Source organism: Crotalus tigris, unplaced genomic scaffold (genome assembly GCF_016545835.1).
Source record: "Crotalus tigris isolate CLP2741 ecotype Arizona unplaced genomic scaffold, ASM1654583v1 scf7180000019364.2947544272:3078424, whole genome shotgun sequence".
Lineage (NCBI taxonomy): Eukaryota > Metazoa > Chordata > Lepidosauria > Squamata > Viperidae > Crotalus > Crotalus tigris.
The window spans coordinates 694,965-712,202 of NW_024097500.1; the positions used below are offsets into that span (position 1 = coordinate 694,965).

At 56.8% G+C, this 17,238-nt stretch overlaps 2 protein-coding genes across 6 annotated transcripts; one reads left to right on the forward strand and one right to left on the reverse strand.

Moving 5' to 3' along the window:
- The first annotated feature begins 11 nt into the window (after positions 1-11).
- WDR87 (WD repeat domain 87) lies at positions 12-12,457 on the forward strand. Of its 5 annotated transcripts, none has more exons than XM_039361832.1 (9): positions 12-126; positions 512-1,187; positions 1,766-1,894; positions 2,260-2,427; positions 3,155-5,058; positions 5,583-6,384; positions 7,042-7,253; positions 7,909-8,246; positions 8,621-12,457. In XM_039361832.1, exons 3-9 carry the CDS (start codon positions 1,814-1,816, stop codon positions 12,313-12,315), a joined length of 7,200 nt encoding a protein of 2,399 aa, XP_039217766.1. In that variant the 5' UTR covers positions 12-126; positions 512-1,187; positions 1,766-1,813; the 3' UTR covers positions 12,316-12,457. The 5 variants fall into 5 exon arrangements, with proteins under 5 accessions (XP_039217766.1, XP_039217767.1, XP_039217765.1 ...); XM_039361833.1 differs by having other exon boundaries at positions 75-850; positions 1,110-1,187; XM_039361831.1 differs by having other exon boundaries at positions 75-1,187.
- A 3,354-nt stretch (positions 12,458-15,811) lies between these two features.
- On the reverse strand, positions 15,812-16,607 carry TTC9B (tetratricopeptide repeat domain 9B). Its single transcript, XM_039361922.1, has one exon. The coding sequence runs from the start codon at positions 16,590-16,592 to the stop codon at positions 15,969-15,971; it is 624 nt and encodes a 207-aa protein (XP_039217856.1). The 5' UTR covers positions 16,593-16,607; the 3' UTR covers positions 15,812-15,968.
- Positions 16,608-17,238: the final 631 nt, after the last annotated feature.

Below are 17,238 nucleotides of genomic sequence, written 5' to 3' on the forward strand. Positions count from 1 at the left end.
CCGCCCCAGGCCCCGCCTCCCCCAGGGCCGTATGAGCGAGCGCCGGTGGGGGGAGGGGCGCCCGGCGTTCTCCTGGCCGGGCCGGTCCGCTCGGAGCGGGGCGGCGGCGGCGGCGGCGGCTGGAAGGTGGGAGGTCGCGGGTTGCGCTTTTGCTCTCCGGCCGGCGGCGAGGGTCGCCTCTGTGGTCGCCGCCCCGTTGCTGCCCCTCCCCGCACTGCTGTGCCCGGCGGCGGCCGTGCCAGAGCGGTTGCCCGGCGGGAGAAAGAAGCGGCGTCCGGTTGCCGCCGGAGGAGCCCAACTGGACGGGACGGTCTCCCCTCTGGGCTCCACGCGGCCGCCGGAGGGAGGGCGGCTGTCCTTCCCGGCCTCGGGTGGCTTCCTCTGGGGCGCTGCCGGCCGTCGCTCTCCTTGGGGTGGCTTAGAGCGGAGCTTCTCTTTTGTCTCCCATCCGTGGCGGATGATATTTTTGTCAAAATTACAAATAATAAAAATAATGCTTATGTTTTCCCAGAGGTTTCCGCCCTTGACAAACTGCCCCACGTGGATTCCGCGCTTGGAGGTGCCCCTGCGGACACTTCTGCCTGGGGAGCCCTTCTGCAGAAGAGCAAGGAAGGCCTGGGCCACGCGTGGAGCGGAGCCTCCTACCCCCCCCCCCATCGGCCTGGGCCATCGGGAGCTGCCCTTCCATGCTCCAGATAAAAGGGCCACCCAGTCCGGGCCCACCTTTCTGTAACCTGGCCCTTGTTTCCTGGAAGAAACCCTCAGGCTCTCAGCCTGTGCAAATGTTGCATTCTTGACCTGTGGGATTAAAACATCTCCAAACATCTCTTCATTTTTCACTCCTTTTGGGGTACAAATTTTTGGACCAATTACCATAATGGTGTCCCTAACATAACATCCCATTAAATGGAGAGTTTTTTATTTTGCAACATGGTACAGAAAAGGTCCACCTGAGCTGAAAAGGGACACCACCATTATTGTTTATAATCATCAAGGTCTAATAAGGCTAACCAACTTCATGGTGGCTCTGGGTGGCCTAGTCGCCTCTTTCTGCCCCCCCCTCCCCGCCCATCAGGAGGTGTCCCACCCCAGCCTCCCTCTTTCCACAGGGTTTCTTTGCCCATTGGGCGGAATGCTACGATGTCATAAAACCCTCCTGGGATTCTCCTGAGATTTCAAGGCTCCAGGCAAGTACTTCCTGGTCCTTTGGGCCTTAGCTCCCATCCCACCCCCCCTCCTTCATCCAGATGCCTCCCACCAGGACTCACTTGGGCAGTGCCCACCAGCTACCACCATGGGTACCAGGCCCCTCCTGCCACAGGCCTGTTTTCTTCCAAGCCAATGCTGCAGCAGCTGGCAGCCCCTTGCAACCATGGGGAAGCTTAGCTTTTTTTTTTTTTAAAGAAATCTCTAGCCAGGATGGTGGTCCCTGGGGGGGAGACCCTCTGTAAATCTCAGGGCTGAAAGGGAGATTGGGACACTGAGAAAAAACTTCTAAAAAGGAGGAGGATGGCTGCCACTGTTTTGTCAAACACCCACCCCCCAAATCAAGCAGTTTATGTCACCCCCAGCAGGGGTGCCAATCTCCAGAGGCCCTTCTGAGCTTTTCCCGTGGCTGGCTGGGATCAAGCCACTTTCATGTGGCTTGTTTGCTTTAAGATCTAGTAGCTGTTATGGTTTATAGCCAAGCCGTTATGGCCTCTTCCACAAAACATAGTGGAGCTCTATGATAACTGAGCCAATGCCCGCCATCCTCTCTGGCCAGATCCATGTTTTCCAGCCTGCTACCAGGGCAGCTGCCAGCAGAGACAGGATGTTGAAAGGCCCCATCCCTGTCGTGCCGCAGTGGAAGGAGCTCCAGAACCAACTCAGGGGGAGGCTGGAGCTACAAAAGGTGAGGATCCCGAAGCCGGTCTGGGAAACTTCTTGGCCCAGAAGGGAGGGGTCATGGGGTAGGGGGGGGGACCAGGACATGGAGTGGGGATCAAGGCCAGAATCTCAAAGAATCGGGTTTCTTGAAAAAGGAGAATGGGGACAACATCCTGGGAAGGGGATTCTTTGACCCTCCAGCTATCCCTTCCCCAGCGATAGGGAAGCTGCCTCTGGCCCTGCTGATCCTGGAGAGCGTGCAGCTGTGCCAGCAGCCAGCCAGTAGCATTTTCTAGCCCCCCCTTTGTCAGCCCTCCTGCCCCTCGCTCAGTGCTGCCCCCTGACCTCTCCAGCCCCGTGTGAGTGCTGCCTCTCCTCCCTCTTGGCCAGGCCTTGCCGGAAGGGGCCGAGGGAACCCCCTTTCTTCTGAGCGACAGGCCCAGCATTGTCTTCCGGGAGAGCTGCTTCCCCAGCTACATGCCCCTCTTCTGCTACTACGCAACCGAGCAGGGGAACTTCTTTGCCTCGTTCACCTGGAGGAGGGCCAAGCAGAGCAAGGTGAGTGCGAGGAAGGTCCTGACCCCAGTCTAGAAAGAGGTTCCCTGAGGGGGTCCAGAGGTTCTATTGAGAAGGCTGCCTGCAGGCCATGGCTACCAGCCTTCGGATCTCTGCTTGATCAGATCAGGCCCCCTCAATGGGCTCTTGCCAGCCCTCCTCTCCGTATCTGCACATGGAACTTTCCTGGCCTCAAGCTGAAAGGGGCTGCTGGAGCCTGGGCCTCCTCAGTTGTGCCTGACCTGGTTTAAAGGAAGACCTGGCTGGTTCTCTCTCCCCCCCCCCCCGCCGTGTCTGAGGCCTCTCTGGTCCTATGTTTTCCAAGCTGGCTTAAGCAACCCTGAGCCATTCACCCTCTGTGCCCCACTCCTGGTGGTCAAACGAATCAGCAAGTCCTCGTCCTTGTGCCCAAGATGCTCAGATTGCAGTGGCATCCTCTTTTACAGCTAGACAAGATCCTGAGGCCCTCGCAGTCTGATCTCCCGGATCCCTTTTCTCCCTCTGAGCAAAGACTACCTGGCGGCCCAACTCTTGTTTTCCCAGCCTCCTGCTCTGTCCCTACTGCAGGCAGGGCTGAGGAGGGAGGGCCTTTTCACTCTGCCTGTCCAGCCTCTCCCTTTGCCATAGAAGTCCAAGCTGCGCTAGGTTGAAGGGCTTGACAGGGCAGGTGAGCACAAACCTTGAATGGCAGCCACTTTGGCTGACTCTAACCCTTCCTCTTTCCTGGCAGGTGCGTGTCTGGAGTTATAACATGGAGGATGAGACTTCAGTGACCGAGAAAATGTATACCTTAGATGAGCATCCAGGGGTCCTCACCATCACCTATGTCCCCCATGTGCACCTCTTTGTGGCCTACTGTGATGACATCCACTTTCGCTTCTTTGGGGACCACACTCGGGACTTCAAGCTGCTTTCCAAAATGTCTTCTCCCTATTCAGTCACCAGCCTATGCTACAGTCCTGAAACGTGTGAACTAATTTCTGGTGCCATTGGAGTGCTGGCTTTCTGGACCTTTTTGATGTTAGAGGTTCCCTCTATGAGTGTCACGCAGGAAGTATATGTTGCAACTGGTGAGTTTGTGCACTTTCTCAGGGTGGAGCAGGAGCGGAGGATGCTGGTGGCCCTTTGTGAGAACATTATTCGGGTGTACGACTATCAAACCAAAGCCCAGATCTGCACCTTCCAGATGAGCCAAGGTGTCTCCCTCACTTGCTGTGCTGCTTATTGGCCCCAGAACTTCCTCTATACAGGAGACTTGGCTGGGGAGGTCAAGGTGTGGAACTTTGATACAAGGACCCACATCAACCAGTTCAAGGCCCACCAAAGCGCCATTAGCAACGTAATCATCCGGATCTCTGTGCACAGCTTCATGACTGCCTCCTTGGACGGAATGCTAAAGGAGTGGAACCTGACAACTGGTGAGCTTCTCCGACGGGTGGACATTGGCGAGGAAGTCTTCCAGATACAGTTCCTCAATGAGCAGACTTTCTTCCTCCGCACCCGGTATACCTTCTCCATCCGTACAGTCAACAATTTCTACCAGCTGTTCAACAGAAGCAAATCGATCCTCAAGAGGTTGGTGCGCATACAGTGTGGACCAGACAAGGCCCGCATCCTGGCCACCACTGAAGATGGAATCATCCGATTCTTGTCCCCTGTGACAGGTGAAATGTTGTTTGTCACCTGGCCCTTCCAACTGCTAGAAAAAGCTCTGGACTATGTTTATGACCCAGATCGGGAGGAACTCTTGGTGACCATGGGCACAAGTGACATCTATGTGTTGGATACCACCAAGAACCCTTGCCCAACCAAGTACATTTTGCGCACCACAGACAGCGTGGATGACAAGGTTCTGTGTTTGGCCTACAGCCGTCTGGACCTGAATGGCCGAACCACCAGCTTCATCTTCAGTGGGTTCAAGAGTGGCAAAGTGCGCTCCGTCAGTCAGCAGCTCTATCGAATGGGCGGTCGCAAACTGCACGACGGCAATGTGGTGGCCCTCAGCAGCCTGTCAGACTCAGGGTACCTGTCATACCATTCAAGGGAAGCCTCCTTCCTCTGCTCCTATGGACTCGATGAATACATCGTCCTCTCGGAAGTGATCTTAAAGAAGAACAGCCTCCTGGAGGTGCTCCCTCTGGTGGTCATTCCCAGCACCAACTGCAGGATCAACATTCTCCTGCTCATCCCTGGCTACATCTGTGCCTTGACGGAGCAGAACCGAGTCCGGCTGTGGCGCCAGGCAGCCTTGGTTCCTGGCGAGAACAACCCCTTCTGGAAGGAGACAGCAGCCATGCATTCGAGCACCATCACCTCTTTCGACTACTGCCACACCCTGAGCATATTGGTGACCGGCGGCTCGGACGGCTCCGTGCGCATTTGGGACATCCTGGGAAAAATGTTGGTGGAGTTTGACACCACCCTCAAATTCAGCCGTGTCTGCTTTGCCAACCAACGAGGGGACCTGGTGGTCGGCTGCAGCACGGATATCTACTTCATCTCATGTGTTATGTACCTACCAAGGAAGCATCTTGCCAGGCTGTTGACCCATCGTGTAAAGGATGATGTTGTTGAATACCCACTGCCCTTCCTTCCCTGCTTCCTTCTTGCCTTCGACATAGTTTTTGTGCCCAAGTAAGTGGTTTCATTGTGTTTTGGTGGGATGGCTAAAACTATCTCTCTCTCCTCTCTCTCTCTCTCTCTCTCTCTCTCTCTCTCTCTCTCTCTCTCTCTCTCTCTCTCCCTCCCTCCCTCCCTCCCCCCTCCCTCCCAAATGGACCGTGGGGGTGCTTGTGGGTGGCTCAGACACTGTTTCTGCTTGAGGATCATTTAGAAGAAGAGAGGCTGATAGAGAGAGACACCGGGAAGTTTGTGGGCCCCAGATCCTTTGAGGATAGATGAAAAAGTGATGCTTTTCCATTAAAGATGGGGACATTGAGCACTGTTGGGGAACCAAACCAGGAGATGGCATGGTCACCATTTCCAGTCTGATGCCCATATTTAGGCTACAAATTCTGGGAGTTATAGTCTAACTTATCTATGGGGCAGCAAGTGGGTGTCTGCTGGTGACTTCTTGGGAGGTCAGGCATGATGTGCTGTATGGTTAGAAAAAAGATGTAGCTTCGACTTCTCATGCACCACTGTCCTTCCTTGTTCAGGTACCTCCAGGTAGGCAAGCAGGCCAAGAAGTTTGAGCGGATGGAGCCCCTCACCAACCACACGGAGGTGGTGATCGAGAAGAATGTGGCCAAGGTGGTGGAGTTCATTGGCAGGGATGCAAGCATCTTTCCTGGCCCCGATTTCTATGGGCTGCCACCACTCCCCCCCAAGGAGACCCTGCCAGAGTTTGCAGTGGAATACCAGCTCATTTCTCAGCCCACTGTCAGGCCTTCTCTGGAGAAGAAACTCACTTCCCCACCGCCTTACCGTGGCCTCCCGCGAATGGTGGAGCATGTCCCCGTACTCCAGACCCTTCGGTTCCAGGAGGGGCACTCCTGGCCAATGGCTCCTGACGGCTACATCCCGAACTCAGTCATCCGGGCTCGGCTCTTCCCCAAAGGGACTCCCCCCGATCTCTGGTGCCCCTTGCTGTCAAGCCGGGACCCCCTGCCCAAGAGGAAGCTGGTCAAGATCCAGATACCAGAGTGGGACACGTCCGAGGTGGTGGAGAAGGCGCGGAAGAGAAAGGCTCAGAAGATGAAGCAGACGCCTTCGGGCATCAGGGGCCACCGGGACCTGCTAGCGGAGATCATGACCAAGCCCTGGCTGAGGCACAAGCCCAGTGACACCAGCCTGTCCTCCGTCATGAAGGCCATCCTCAACCTCATGGACAACGTCCCCTACTCCACCTACCTGCTCTGCACCTCTGCGCTGGTGCAGCTTTCTGAGTCTTACACACTGCCCTCCTCCATACAGGAAGTAGCTTTTGAGCGCCTCATCCAAGACACAACACACAAGGAGGTCAGGGCAGGCAAGACTGGGGACACTTAGGGCACCTCTGGGGGGGGGCGGTCCTCGGCCATCACTCTCCACGTCCTCCTTGGAATGACAGAGAGAAGAGGTAGGAGAATGACAGTTGGATGTTGACTAGGTGAGATGGAGGAGGAGGAGGCAGTTCTTCCTCCTCCCCCCCCCAGCCCAGGATGGACGCACAGCCAGAGCCAAGTGACAACAGTGGGGACTCACCGAGCAGGAAAAGGCAGGAGCTCTCCACCTTCCAGGGAGAAACAGCTGCTTTTCAGGAGCTGCAGGGCTGGCAACTATCTAGCAGGTTGGACAGGAACATCCAGGGATGACGATGGGGGTGTCCAACTTTTCTCTCCCGCCCTTTCCTTCAGGGGTTCAAGGCAGAGGGAAGAGCAGCTGGCTCAGGTGGCTTTGGGCTCGGCATCCCAGGAGGCCTTGAGAGTTGCTCTGAGGCGCTTCCAGAGTTTGAGACTCCTGCCTTTAACCAGTCCTGCTTAGTCTTTGACCAGCATTGTTATTTAGCCAGTGCTGCTGCAATTGAATAACCAACTGAGTTAGTGATGGAGCACCAATCCTTGTAGAGATTGGCCTGAGCCAGATCCAGGCCTAGCTCAGACCATTCTGGTTCAGCTCAGGCATCTTGTTTCCCAGGTGAGGATGCGGCTGGCGGCCTGGGAGGCCTTGGAGAAGATGGACCTCCTGGGTGAACAAGAGGTGGCAGCCCTGGCACGGGCCCTGCTGGATGAGAATAGGAACGTGCGGGACCTGGCCCGTTCCTTGCTTGACTCGGTGGCCGGCATCACCGACAAGTTTGTCCTGAAACAGGAAATGCAGCGGCTGGCAGCAATGAGCCTGGAAGACCTGTGAGTCCTTCCCTGCCTGGGTGGGGGCAATAGAGGTGTCCCGCTCTTGTTCTTCTTTCTCTGGTGCCAGAACCAGGCACTTCTCCTCTGCCCGGGGGGAGGTCCTGGAAGGGTCTCTTGTCCAACCTTGCAGCGGGCAATTAATCTATGCGGCTGATTCCCATCAGATGGCCATTAACCTGGGTAGCTGGATCCCTTCCTGGCCCTGAGGACCCACTGGGGCAGCTCCCGATTCCAGCTGTCTCCCCTCCCCCCTCTCTCCACTCTGGCTCCTAAGCACCCCAGAGTCTTCTGGGTGGCCCCACGAGAAACAGGCAGGAGTTGGGCTGATGTGGTCTTGGCCTGATCCAGCAGGGCGGTCTTATCCTTTTGTGTGGTTTTACCTTACCTGCCAAGATAGACCGTGGGCCTGTCTAAGGGGCTGAAAGATACCCCCCCCCATCCTGGGGCCCTGGGGGCTGCTTTCCTCTCCACTTAGGGCGGGTCCAAAAGAGCTGCCAAGGCCTTTGGGGACCAGGTTCTCCTCAAGGAACCGAATGATGCTTGTCTTCCTGTGGAGCAGGAAGGTTTCCAGGGTGGGAAGGACCCTCCCTCCAGTTTGGCTACCTCATCCTCCCCACTGTGCCTTCACACGGGTGTCTCTCTGCTTTTCCAGGACGGTGCTGAGCCAGAAAGAAAGAGGTGCTTTTCCTCGCAGGGTGCGAGCTGCCGGCATTGTGGCTGAGTCGAAGGATGAAGCCGTCTATGCCTTGACGGAGGGGACCGAGAGGCTGATGACCTGTGTGGAGAATCAGCTGACAGCCAATCTCTTCCTCATGTCCGAGTACCCCCCACCAGAGGCCCAGCTCTTGGGGCATCCTCCCCCCTCCCGGCGCAGACGCATCTCTGGAAAAGTGGCTGAGGAGTACGGAGAGCCAGATGGACCAGAGGCAGGCCGCGTCCGGTGGCTGGGGCTCTTTGGCCACTCTGGCAGGAAAGCGGCCGAGGCTCGAGGTAAGACAATCTTGTGCCTTTGCGGCAGTGTGGCTTCCCTGCAGCCCCCCCGCCCATCCACGTGGGGGGACTTGAGGCCTCTAAGGCCAGCCATCTGTGGCTACGCTCCGGCAATGTCAGAAGGCTGTTGGAGGCACCCCAGAGATTCTTAGGCTCAGTGCCGGGATCCTGAGGGGGAGGTCATCTTGACTCCCGACCACATGGAAACCTTTGCTCTGATGGGGGACAATTCCCACTGCTCCAGAAAAGGACATTCATCTTCACACACAGATCCCAGAAACCAGTAGGGGAGCAGGGCGTCTACTTCTGAGGTGTCTGTTTTGGTTGTCTGCACCTTCCCCCCTTTCATCTCGCCTCTCCCATTGCCCCCACAGCTACCACTGAGGAGGCCAAGCAGATCTCCCCCAGGAAGCTGCCCCGCATCCAGCAGGCCCGAGGGAAGGGGGTTGCCATCATGCTGACCCCTGAAGCCCCAGAGAGCAGCAGCAGCAGCCCCAGCCAGCGCACCACCAGCACTAGCGGCTCCCCCACCACCAGCAGTGGCAGCTCTGCCTCGCGGGAGCTGCGGGCCGCCAAGAAGGCGCAGCGTGAAAAGGAGAAGCTACGGCAGCCCAAGGTCCCGGCCACCTCTTCCCAACATGTCCGCAGGCTCAGGAAGCTGCGCAAACAGGCCCAGCCTGTTCTCCTGCAGCGCAGAGACACCCGCACGCAGCTGTACACGGAGATGCTAAAGAGCATGAAGGTCCGGAAGGAGCAGTCGGCACCAGTGGTGGTAGTGCCTCCAGCAAAATCCAAAGCCGGCAGCAGCCTAATGCAGGCCAAGCTCAGCCCCGTGGAGCCACCCACGCTGCCCCCGGTGCCCCCAGTGCTCCCTGCCAAAGGCAGTCTCATCGATCCTAAGCAGCAGTACACGGCTGACAAATCCAACTGGCGCAATGACCTCTACAAACTGATGATGCTGCGCATCGCCCCCTCGGTCGAGGGGCGCACTGCAGGGGAGGACTTCCTGGCCTCCGCCCGAATTGCCCTTGCCGGCCAGAACCTCTCCTGGGAGCTCTTGACCAACCTCAGCCAGGCCCTCCTCAGCTCCCAGGAAAAGCTGACCACAGAGACCCCCGCCTGGAAAAAATACATGGACGACTTCATCAAGCTTTCACTGAAGGAGTCATGGCTCCAGTCTTCAGTGGAGAGCTTGGAAACCATCTTGGCCGTGAGGACAGCCGGAGACGTGTCCAGCAGCTCAGAGACAGATGAGCTCAGCCAGGACGAGGCGGAGAAGGGACTGGGGGAGGAAGCTGAGGAGAGAGACAGGATGGCAGAGAAGAAAAGGCTCCAGGAGCATGCAGCTAAAGAGGGCAAGCTATTCCAAGTGGCCTCTGAAAAAGAGGCGAGGCGGACTGCTAAGTTGTCCAAGAAGTGGGCTGCTAAAATGGAAGAGTTTGCCAAAAGGAGGCAGGAATCAGTGGCCAAGGCCAGGGAGCAGGAGCTTGCTTGGAGCAAGGAGCGGATGCCTGCCAGGGGAAAAGAGCAGGAACGCCTCCTAAAGAAGGAGCGGGAACACCTGGAGAAGGAGCGGGAACACCTCCTGGAGAAGGAGCGGAAGCTCTCCAGAGGCAGAGCACGAGCAGCAGAACCTCGGAGGCCGAAGGAATGGGAGGCTGCTGAAAGAAGAGGAAAAGAAGGGACCATGTACAAGGCCGGACGGCCTGCAAGCAAAGAGGAGGAGGCAGAGGAAGTGGAGGAAGCAGAGAGGAGCCTGGAGGAGCTGCCCAGTGTGGAGGAGCTGCAGAAGAAGCCCCTCCTGACGGACTCTGAGAGAATCCTGGCCCAGCTGTCGGAGGACACGCTGACTGAAATGAGGACAGAAGGCAAGGCCAGAATGAGGGAGGAACTGAAGGCCAGAGCTTTTCAGGAAGCCCTAGAAGAGGTGAAGGAGAGAGCTTTGGCGGAAGCCCGCCAGATAGCCCTGGCCGAGGCCAGAGACCGGACATTGCTTGATGCCCGAAAGAAGGCCCTGGTGGAAGCTTGGGAGAAGGTGCTGGCAGAAGCCCATCAGAAGGCGCTGGAGGAGGTGATGGAGAGGGCACTGGAGGAGGCAGAAAAGATTGTCCAGGCCGAGGGACTGGAGGGGAACCTGGCGGAGGAAAGGCTGCAGGAACTGGTGCTGGTAATAGCCGAGGAACTGGCCAAGGAAAGGGCCATAGAGTTGGCCATGTTGGCCAAAATAGAAATAGACGAGGCTAAAGTTCTGGAGCTGGCTGAAGAAGAGGCAATAGAGATAGATGAAGTGAGACTTCTGGAGCTGGCTGAAGCCAGGGCCCAGGAACTGGCCGAGACCAGGGCCCAGGAACTGGCTGAAGCTGCCATGCTGGAGATGCCAGAGGAAAGACTCCTGGAGTTGGCTGAGGTAAGAGCCGAGCTGCTGGCCCAGGTGAAGCTGATGGAGAAGCAGCTGGAGCAGGAGGAAGAGGAGTGGGCTGAGAAAAGGGCCCTCTTCTTTGACAAAGAGAAGATGGGCTCCCCGGAGGCCCTGGATGACAAGAGTATTTGGCTCCTCTCTGAGGACGAAAGAGAAGCCTTGGTGACTCTGTGGGAGATGGACCAGGCCCCGGAGCCAGAGGCTGAGCTGACAGACCAGGCCCAGCTGCTTCTGGAAGTCCTGACTCAGCCAGAGAAGCTGCAGAGGAGGGATTCCACCACCTTCCAGAACCTCTTCCGTGTGGTATCCCTGGTCGGGGTCCCCTCAACGGCACACCTGCAGGAGATGGTTGACGCTCTGCTCCAGAAAGCCGAGGACCTGTTAAAGGAAGCTGAGCAGAGGCAGGAGTCCTTGTCAGAAGAACAGGTGTCCGTGCTCAGATGTCTCAAGGAGGCGGTGGAGGCCCACAAGCCCTGGAACACCAGCCCCAAGCAATATGGCGCCAGGATGAAGAGGCTTTTTAAGTCTGTCCTGGCTGTGCTGCAGGCCAGGAACCTGAAGAGGCGGCTGACCAACAATGTCTGGCTGCAGGCTTGGCAGCGGAAGGCAGAGAAGGCCTGGACCCAGGAGGAGGGCCTGGAGGAGCGCCCGGAGGAGCCCCGGGAGGAGCGCCAGGAAGAGGACCGGAAGGCTTGGCTGAGGAAGAAGCTCAGGCAGGCCCTTGGGAAGCTTCAGGCAGATCAGGAAAGGGCTCAGCAGGAAAGACTGGAGCAGCAGCGCAGGGAGAGGTGCCTCAAGTTCAGATCGCGGCCCATCGTGCTGGGCTTCCCAGAGGGGGCAGAGGAGAAGAAGAGCAGGGCAGAGGAGCGGGGTCAGAGGGAGGGGATGGGGGGAGAGGGAGAAGGTCTGGAGGAGGCCAGGGTGGCGGACAGGAGGAAATCATCCCTGAGAAAGGAGAAGGCAGCAAGGGACCGTGGGAAGCTGACGTGGTCCATGGGCCAACAGTGGGAGAAGGCCTGGCATGCCTTCCTGCAGACCGAGGAGGAGCTGAGCCCGGCTCTGGCGGTCCCCCGGCCCAGGGGGCACCGCCTGCCCAAAGACTCTCTGTACAAGACGACCAAGCCCACCATGCGCCTCCATCGGAAGATGCTCAGGCGGGGGGGCCGGCAGCACATCTTCCGCCTGGACGAGGCCAAGGGGGTAGACTGGGAGACCTTCATGGGGCTGTACTTGTCCATTGTGTCCGTGAAGGAGAAGGGAGTGGAACCTGCCGTGTGGCAGGAGCAAGCGGCCAAGCTGCTCGACCTCTACGGCATGAGCAACCCACTGGTCCGGGCCATGATCCAGCAGCTCTTGGTGGGTGACCATCGCCAGCACAAGTATGTCCCCAGCAGCCGCCTGAGACTGAAGAGGGCACAGGCCAACCTGGGCCAGAGGATCCTCTACGAGATGATTGTTCATTCCACCCGGCTTCGGCCCCCACAGCCCACCTTCCACCACGTCATCCCACTCAGCTACCAGAACAACGTGCAGCCCTTCAAGATGCAAGGCGTCACCCATTTTGGTCCCCTCTACCTCAAGTGGAAGACCTTCTCCAAGGGGAAGCTGCCCAAGATGAGCCTCTATGTGTATTCGCATCCCTCTTCATAACTTTCTGCTCCCTTTGTTCCCGTGGACCGGCTCTGTTTTGCTTTTTTCTTGTTTAAAGAATAGCCTCAGAGAGTTTGTGAGATTTTTTTTGGGGGGGGGGAAGAGCAATTTATGCAAACTGTAGAATAAATTAGTTATTCAAGCCATCCGTCTGGTTCATTGCTTTAACTTCGCTTGATTGTTTATTTAAATATTAGTCCCCTGCACCAAGCAGAGAGAAGAATGTGTGGGGCTTTTGTGCAATTAGTATATATTATAACATATACGTTGAAGCAGGTACAGAAATCTCCTCCCTGGATTGGATATTCACAGGAATGGTGAATATGAAATAAAGCGACTTCTGCTTCTTGGCAGAAAGACTAAGACAGGTGTAGGCAAAATAAGTGTAGCGCATTGAGCACAAAGGGAGAAATTTTCATTATTATGATGTTTGTGACATGTGACTGTTGAAGCAAGACCACCAGAAAAGCTCAGTGGAAAAAGGTCACTGCCTTTGAGTTGCACTCCTGGAAAAAAAAGGGAAGAATATTTTGGATGGCAGGGAGAGCAAATCTTGGTATCTCTAGAAACTCTGCTGGGCACAGAGGTATGAAGGCGCTGCCAGAAAATCACCACCGGGACCTTTCCATGGCTTGGCTGGTCCCAGGAGGCAGCGAGCAGAGCTTCTCACATTCCCATCCAGTGTTCCCATGGAGGGGCTTGGACCCTTTTCCTGTTTAGAATTAACGTACGTTGTTCAACTGACATTCTTGTTTTCCTAAAGTATGAGTTCCACCTGTCACACTCCATTTGTTTCAAAGCATCACACATTATTTGAGAATTATTATTTCCAAGGAACCTCACAGGGACTTCAACACCAAATGATCTTCAAATGTACCAGAAGAGCAAGCTGGTACAGCACAAAATCTGCTAGATAAAGATTACTTTTAGAATAGAATAGAGTCACTGTTCCTCCAGATACAATTTTAGAGCACTGCCTTTCTCTGATGGTCACACACCATTCCTGGTTGACAGATCCCTTTGCAAAAAAACATGCAAAACTTAAGAAATTCATTTCCAAATTGGTGGTTCAAAAATTATTTTCACTGAAAAACCAGTAAAACATCTTGGGAAGTTTTAGGTGAAGGCTGATGCCTGAAAAATCCTGCAAGGCAATGACACCTGTGGGCCAAGGAGCCCTTCCTCACTGGCCACTCAACAACCACAAAGCCTACAATGGAAGAAGACAAAGGAACAGCATCTAGGAGACCCATCAGAGCAGAATCTACAGCGTAATCTTGCTTAGATCCTTTAGATCCTGTTTGGACAAAAATTACAGGACCACGTGTGTTGTTATTTACATTGTACTGATTATCCGTGTTGATCTTATTACTTGGATATCAACAATTGCCTGCAGTTTTTAAAATAATCAAAGGGATTCAGTAACATGTAAACCAACTGAGATATTGAAAAGTCTTACTTAACCAATCTACTCCTATTCCACTTTGTGATAGTTGCAAATTCCCTGTTCATTTACTTTGTCTTCTTTTTCTTTGAGCCTGTTTTTCCTCTTGCTTGTATTTCTTCTTTCTTTTCCTTCTTGAATAATGGAAAAGGAAAGGAAGGAAGGAAGGAAGGAAGGAAGGAAGGAAGGAAGTGGATGGGAAGCAAAAGTAAGGAGGGCCCCGGAACTCTCTTCCTCCCCCTCATTGCTGCTGGCTCAAGGGGCAGGGGAGGCTCCCTGAGAGCTGCTGCCCCTTCCTTACTCATGCCAGAAGCCTTGAGAACATAGAAGATCCCCGTTGCTCACTTTGCTCTTTTCCAGTCCCAGTTCCATGTAGAAAGCCCACTGGGACAAAAAGTAACATTGGGGGGGAGAGAGGCTTGCTTGTCTCTGGGAGCTGCCTTCCAAGATAAAGTGTGTCTCGGGTCCCCAGCTGCTTCCCTGCTTTTTCATGGGGTCTCCAGAGGTCCTGTATCTGAGCCACTGCTCAGTTTGCCCTGTGAGAAGTCCTTCTGGTCAAGCAATTCAGGCCAATGATCAAGGGCCAGACGGGGAGACCTGCAGTTGAGACCTCCTAAACATTTGCAGACCATGTCTATGGAGAATCTCAGTCATCCAGGTTATAGTTGTCTCAAACGTGCTTTTTTCAAAGGCAACTGGATTTTATTTTTTCCTTGAGGAAGAAGTAGTTTCGCTTCTCTTCCAAGAAGCTTCATCAATTCTGAACTGAAGAAGCTTCTTGGAGAAGAAGCGAAAGGCCTTCTTCCTCAAGGAAAAAACAAAGTCCAGTTGCCTTTGAAAAAAGCACTTTTGACATTTGCGGATCATCTTCCAACCCTCCCAAACGCCTACAGGCTTCTCATTGTTGCAAGGAGAAGGAGTGCCAAATAACGAGAGGCCTGTTTTGGGCACGCGCGCGCGCGCACACACACACACACACACACACCTGTTCAAAAATACTGGTTCTTGCCAGGTTGCTAATTGGCCACTTACCACAGATGTTGCCCTGCAACCTCCTTCGGATTGTGAAGGAGAAAAGCGGCGGCCAGAAATAACAGCCAGCCCGCTGCCGCTGGAAAGCAAAGAAGCGCGAGCCGACTGGCGAGAGGACCGGGGGCAAGGCAGGATGAACCGGCGCCCGCAGCTGGAATGGAAGAGACTCGTAGTATTCGCGACCGGGCGGGGGCTGCAGGTGCTGCCCGCTCTCCACCTGAGAGGGACGCAGTCGTGGAAACTACGAATCCCAGCATGCCCCGGGCTCCCTTCCTCCCCCCCCCCCAGCCCGCCTGGCAGTCCTCGCACAGCTGACAGATCCAGCAGCCGCGGCAGACGGGAAAGGGGATGGGGGGAGGGGGAGGGAGGGAGCGCGGGCAAGCGAGTGCAGCAGCCGGGCGCGCAATCCTGGCCGCTCCCGCCTTCTCTCCCGGGCAGGATGCCTGCGGGGACGGCCAGCGGGAGCGGAGATCCGGAGGCTGGGCCTCCGACGCGGGGGCAGCTGCGGAGGTAGTCCCCGGCAAGCCAAGGGAGGAGGCGGAGGTTGCCGGCCTGGGGCCGCGCCTGAGGGCGCCCAGTCTGCGCGCAGAGCGCGCTGCGGGGGCTGGAGGGCGGCGCTTTCCGCGGCGGTCGAGTGCCGCGGAACCCCCGCAAGAGCTAGCCGGCCAGGTGGGCGGTGGGCGGTGGGCGGTGGGTGGTGGGCGGTGGGCGGGCCGATGAGCAGGTGAGGCCGGCGCGAGGCAGCCCCCCCCCCGTCCCCCAGGTAGCTGCCACCTAGCTGGCCCGGATTCCCCCTCCCTCTGTTTTGTCGGGCGAGGGGAGCATCCCGGATAGATCAGCAGCAGCCCCGGAACCGAGAAGATCCCAGATACACCGCTGCCAGCCGCTAAGGAAGATCTCCACCCGGCGCCGCTCGTCTCAGAACCCGGACGCCGGTCCAGCCCTTGTGGCCAGGTGCTTGGGGCGCAGGTATGAGGCGGGCGGGTCAAACAAGGCACGGACGTGGCCTCAGCGGCGAAACGCCCTGCGGGGTCTTTGGGCCAATTGTGTGGTCTCGGCCCACCACACAACTGGCCCAAGTTTTAAAGGTACAGTGAACATCTTCGCTCCATTGAAAGGAATACCTGATGACATTGGGGGAAAAGCTACCAGGAAAAAAAGCATCTTTAATTGGCACTCAGTGACCAAATGACAACATTAAGTATGGTGGCACTTTTTCAAGCTTTGCATAATTCCAGTTGGCCCCAAGCAGCCGTTCCCTGGGCGTGGGCAGGCAGCAGAGGCTGCTTCCACCGTGCTGGGAGCCGCGTCCGACTCCGAAGGGCTCCCTCCAGCTGGGCGGCAGGGGCCGAGTCCTTCTGCTCCCGGCTGGGGCCAGAACTACGCGGCTTCCTCCTTCCTCCCATCTCGGTGGCGGGGGCGGGCTCTTACCAGTCAGGCTGTCGTAGCGCTCAATCTCGGTGCTGTCCGCCTGCTCCCGCTGCTCGGCGGACAGGCGATGCCAGGCGACCAGCGAGCTGCTCTTCGCAGCCGCCGCCTCAGCCTTTTCGTCGCCGGCCGGCGGATCCAGTCCCTTCAGCTGTAGCAGGGCTCGGTGGTACTTGCCGATGGCTTCGCGGAGCTTCTTCTGCTTGTAGCAGCGGCGCCCCTCCGCCTTGAATTCCACCGCCCGCTGTAGCTTGGCCTCCAATTCCGCAGCCGCGGCGCATCGAGCCCGGCAGCCCCCTCCGCTCTCCCCCAGCACCAAGAAGGCCCCGCCAGCTTCCGGGCAACTCTTCTGATACGGGCTGCGCTCCTCCATCCCCGCCTTCACTGACCGAGGCCCATGCTTAGCCCGACGCCTGCTTCCGCCGGACGGGGAGCTGGGAAAGCGGCTGAGCGTAAAGGGAGGGATGCGGGGAGAGCCACGAGCGCCACTTCAGCACCGCGGACAGCGCGCTAGTGCATTGTGGGAAACTCCCGCCTCAGCACCACAAGCCTGACCTCGCCTGGCTCAGGACCAAACAGGAGAGGCGGCTCCAGGCAGCACCCCAGCGGGTGAGCGGGCTAGCGCCTCTCGCTCAGAGGACTGCTCGGATGCTGCAAAACGTCTCCAGCGATTCCCAAGCTGGACTCGCAGACCGGGTTTCCCAGAGTTTGGAAAGCGGTGCAGGGAGGGAGCTGCGGGGTCAGACAGCCGGCTAGGCTGAAGTTAGCTTGCTTTTTGTTGAGAGGCATTGTGAGGAGCCAGTCAACGTGGGTGTATTAGCAACAGCACAGGTAGTAACAGAGGGCTTATGGCTACCTATGAGTTAACGTTGAAATGGCTTGTAAGCGGCTTGGAAGGTCTTTGGAGGGGGAGAATTCAAAGCCTAGGATGCCCTCCAGCATGGTGAGCCGGTAGCCACAGCAGCAGCAGCAGCTCTCCCCCCCCCCCCAGCCGCCCTGCCTTCAAGCAGAGCCATGAA

What these genes read in the sequence shown, in the direction of transcription:
- WDR87 (XM_039361829.1), top strand. Translation starts at nt 1,727, where the DNA reads ATGATAACTGAGCCAATGCCCGCCATCCTCTCTGGCCAGATCCATGTT. An exon ending in GCAATGAGCCTGGAAGACCT is followed by an intron (nt 7,254 to 7,908) that starts GTGAGTCCTTCC and finishes CTGCTTTTCCAG; the next exon opens with GACGGTGCTGAGCCAGAAAG. An exon ending in GAAAGCGGCCGAGGCTCGAG is followed by an intron (nt 8,247 to 8,620) that starts GTAAGACAATCT and finishes TTGCCCCCACAG; the next exon opens with CTACCACTGAGGAGGCCAAG.
- TTC9B (XM_039361922.1), bottom strand. Translation starts at nt 16,592, where the DNA reads ATGGAGGAGCGCAGCCCGTATCAGAAGAGTTGCCCGGAAGCTGGCGGG.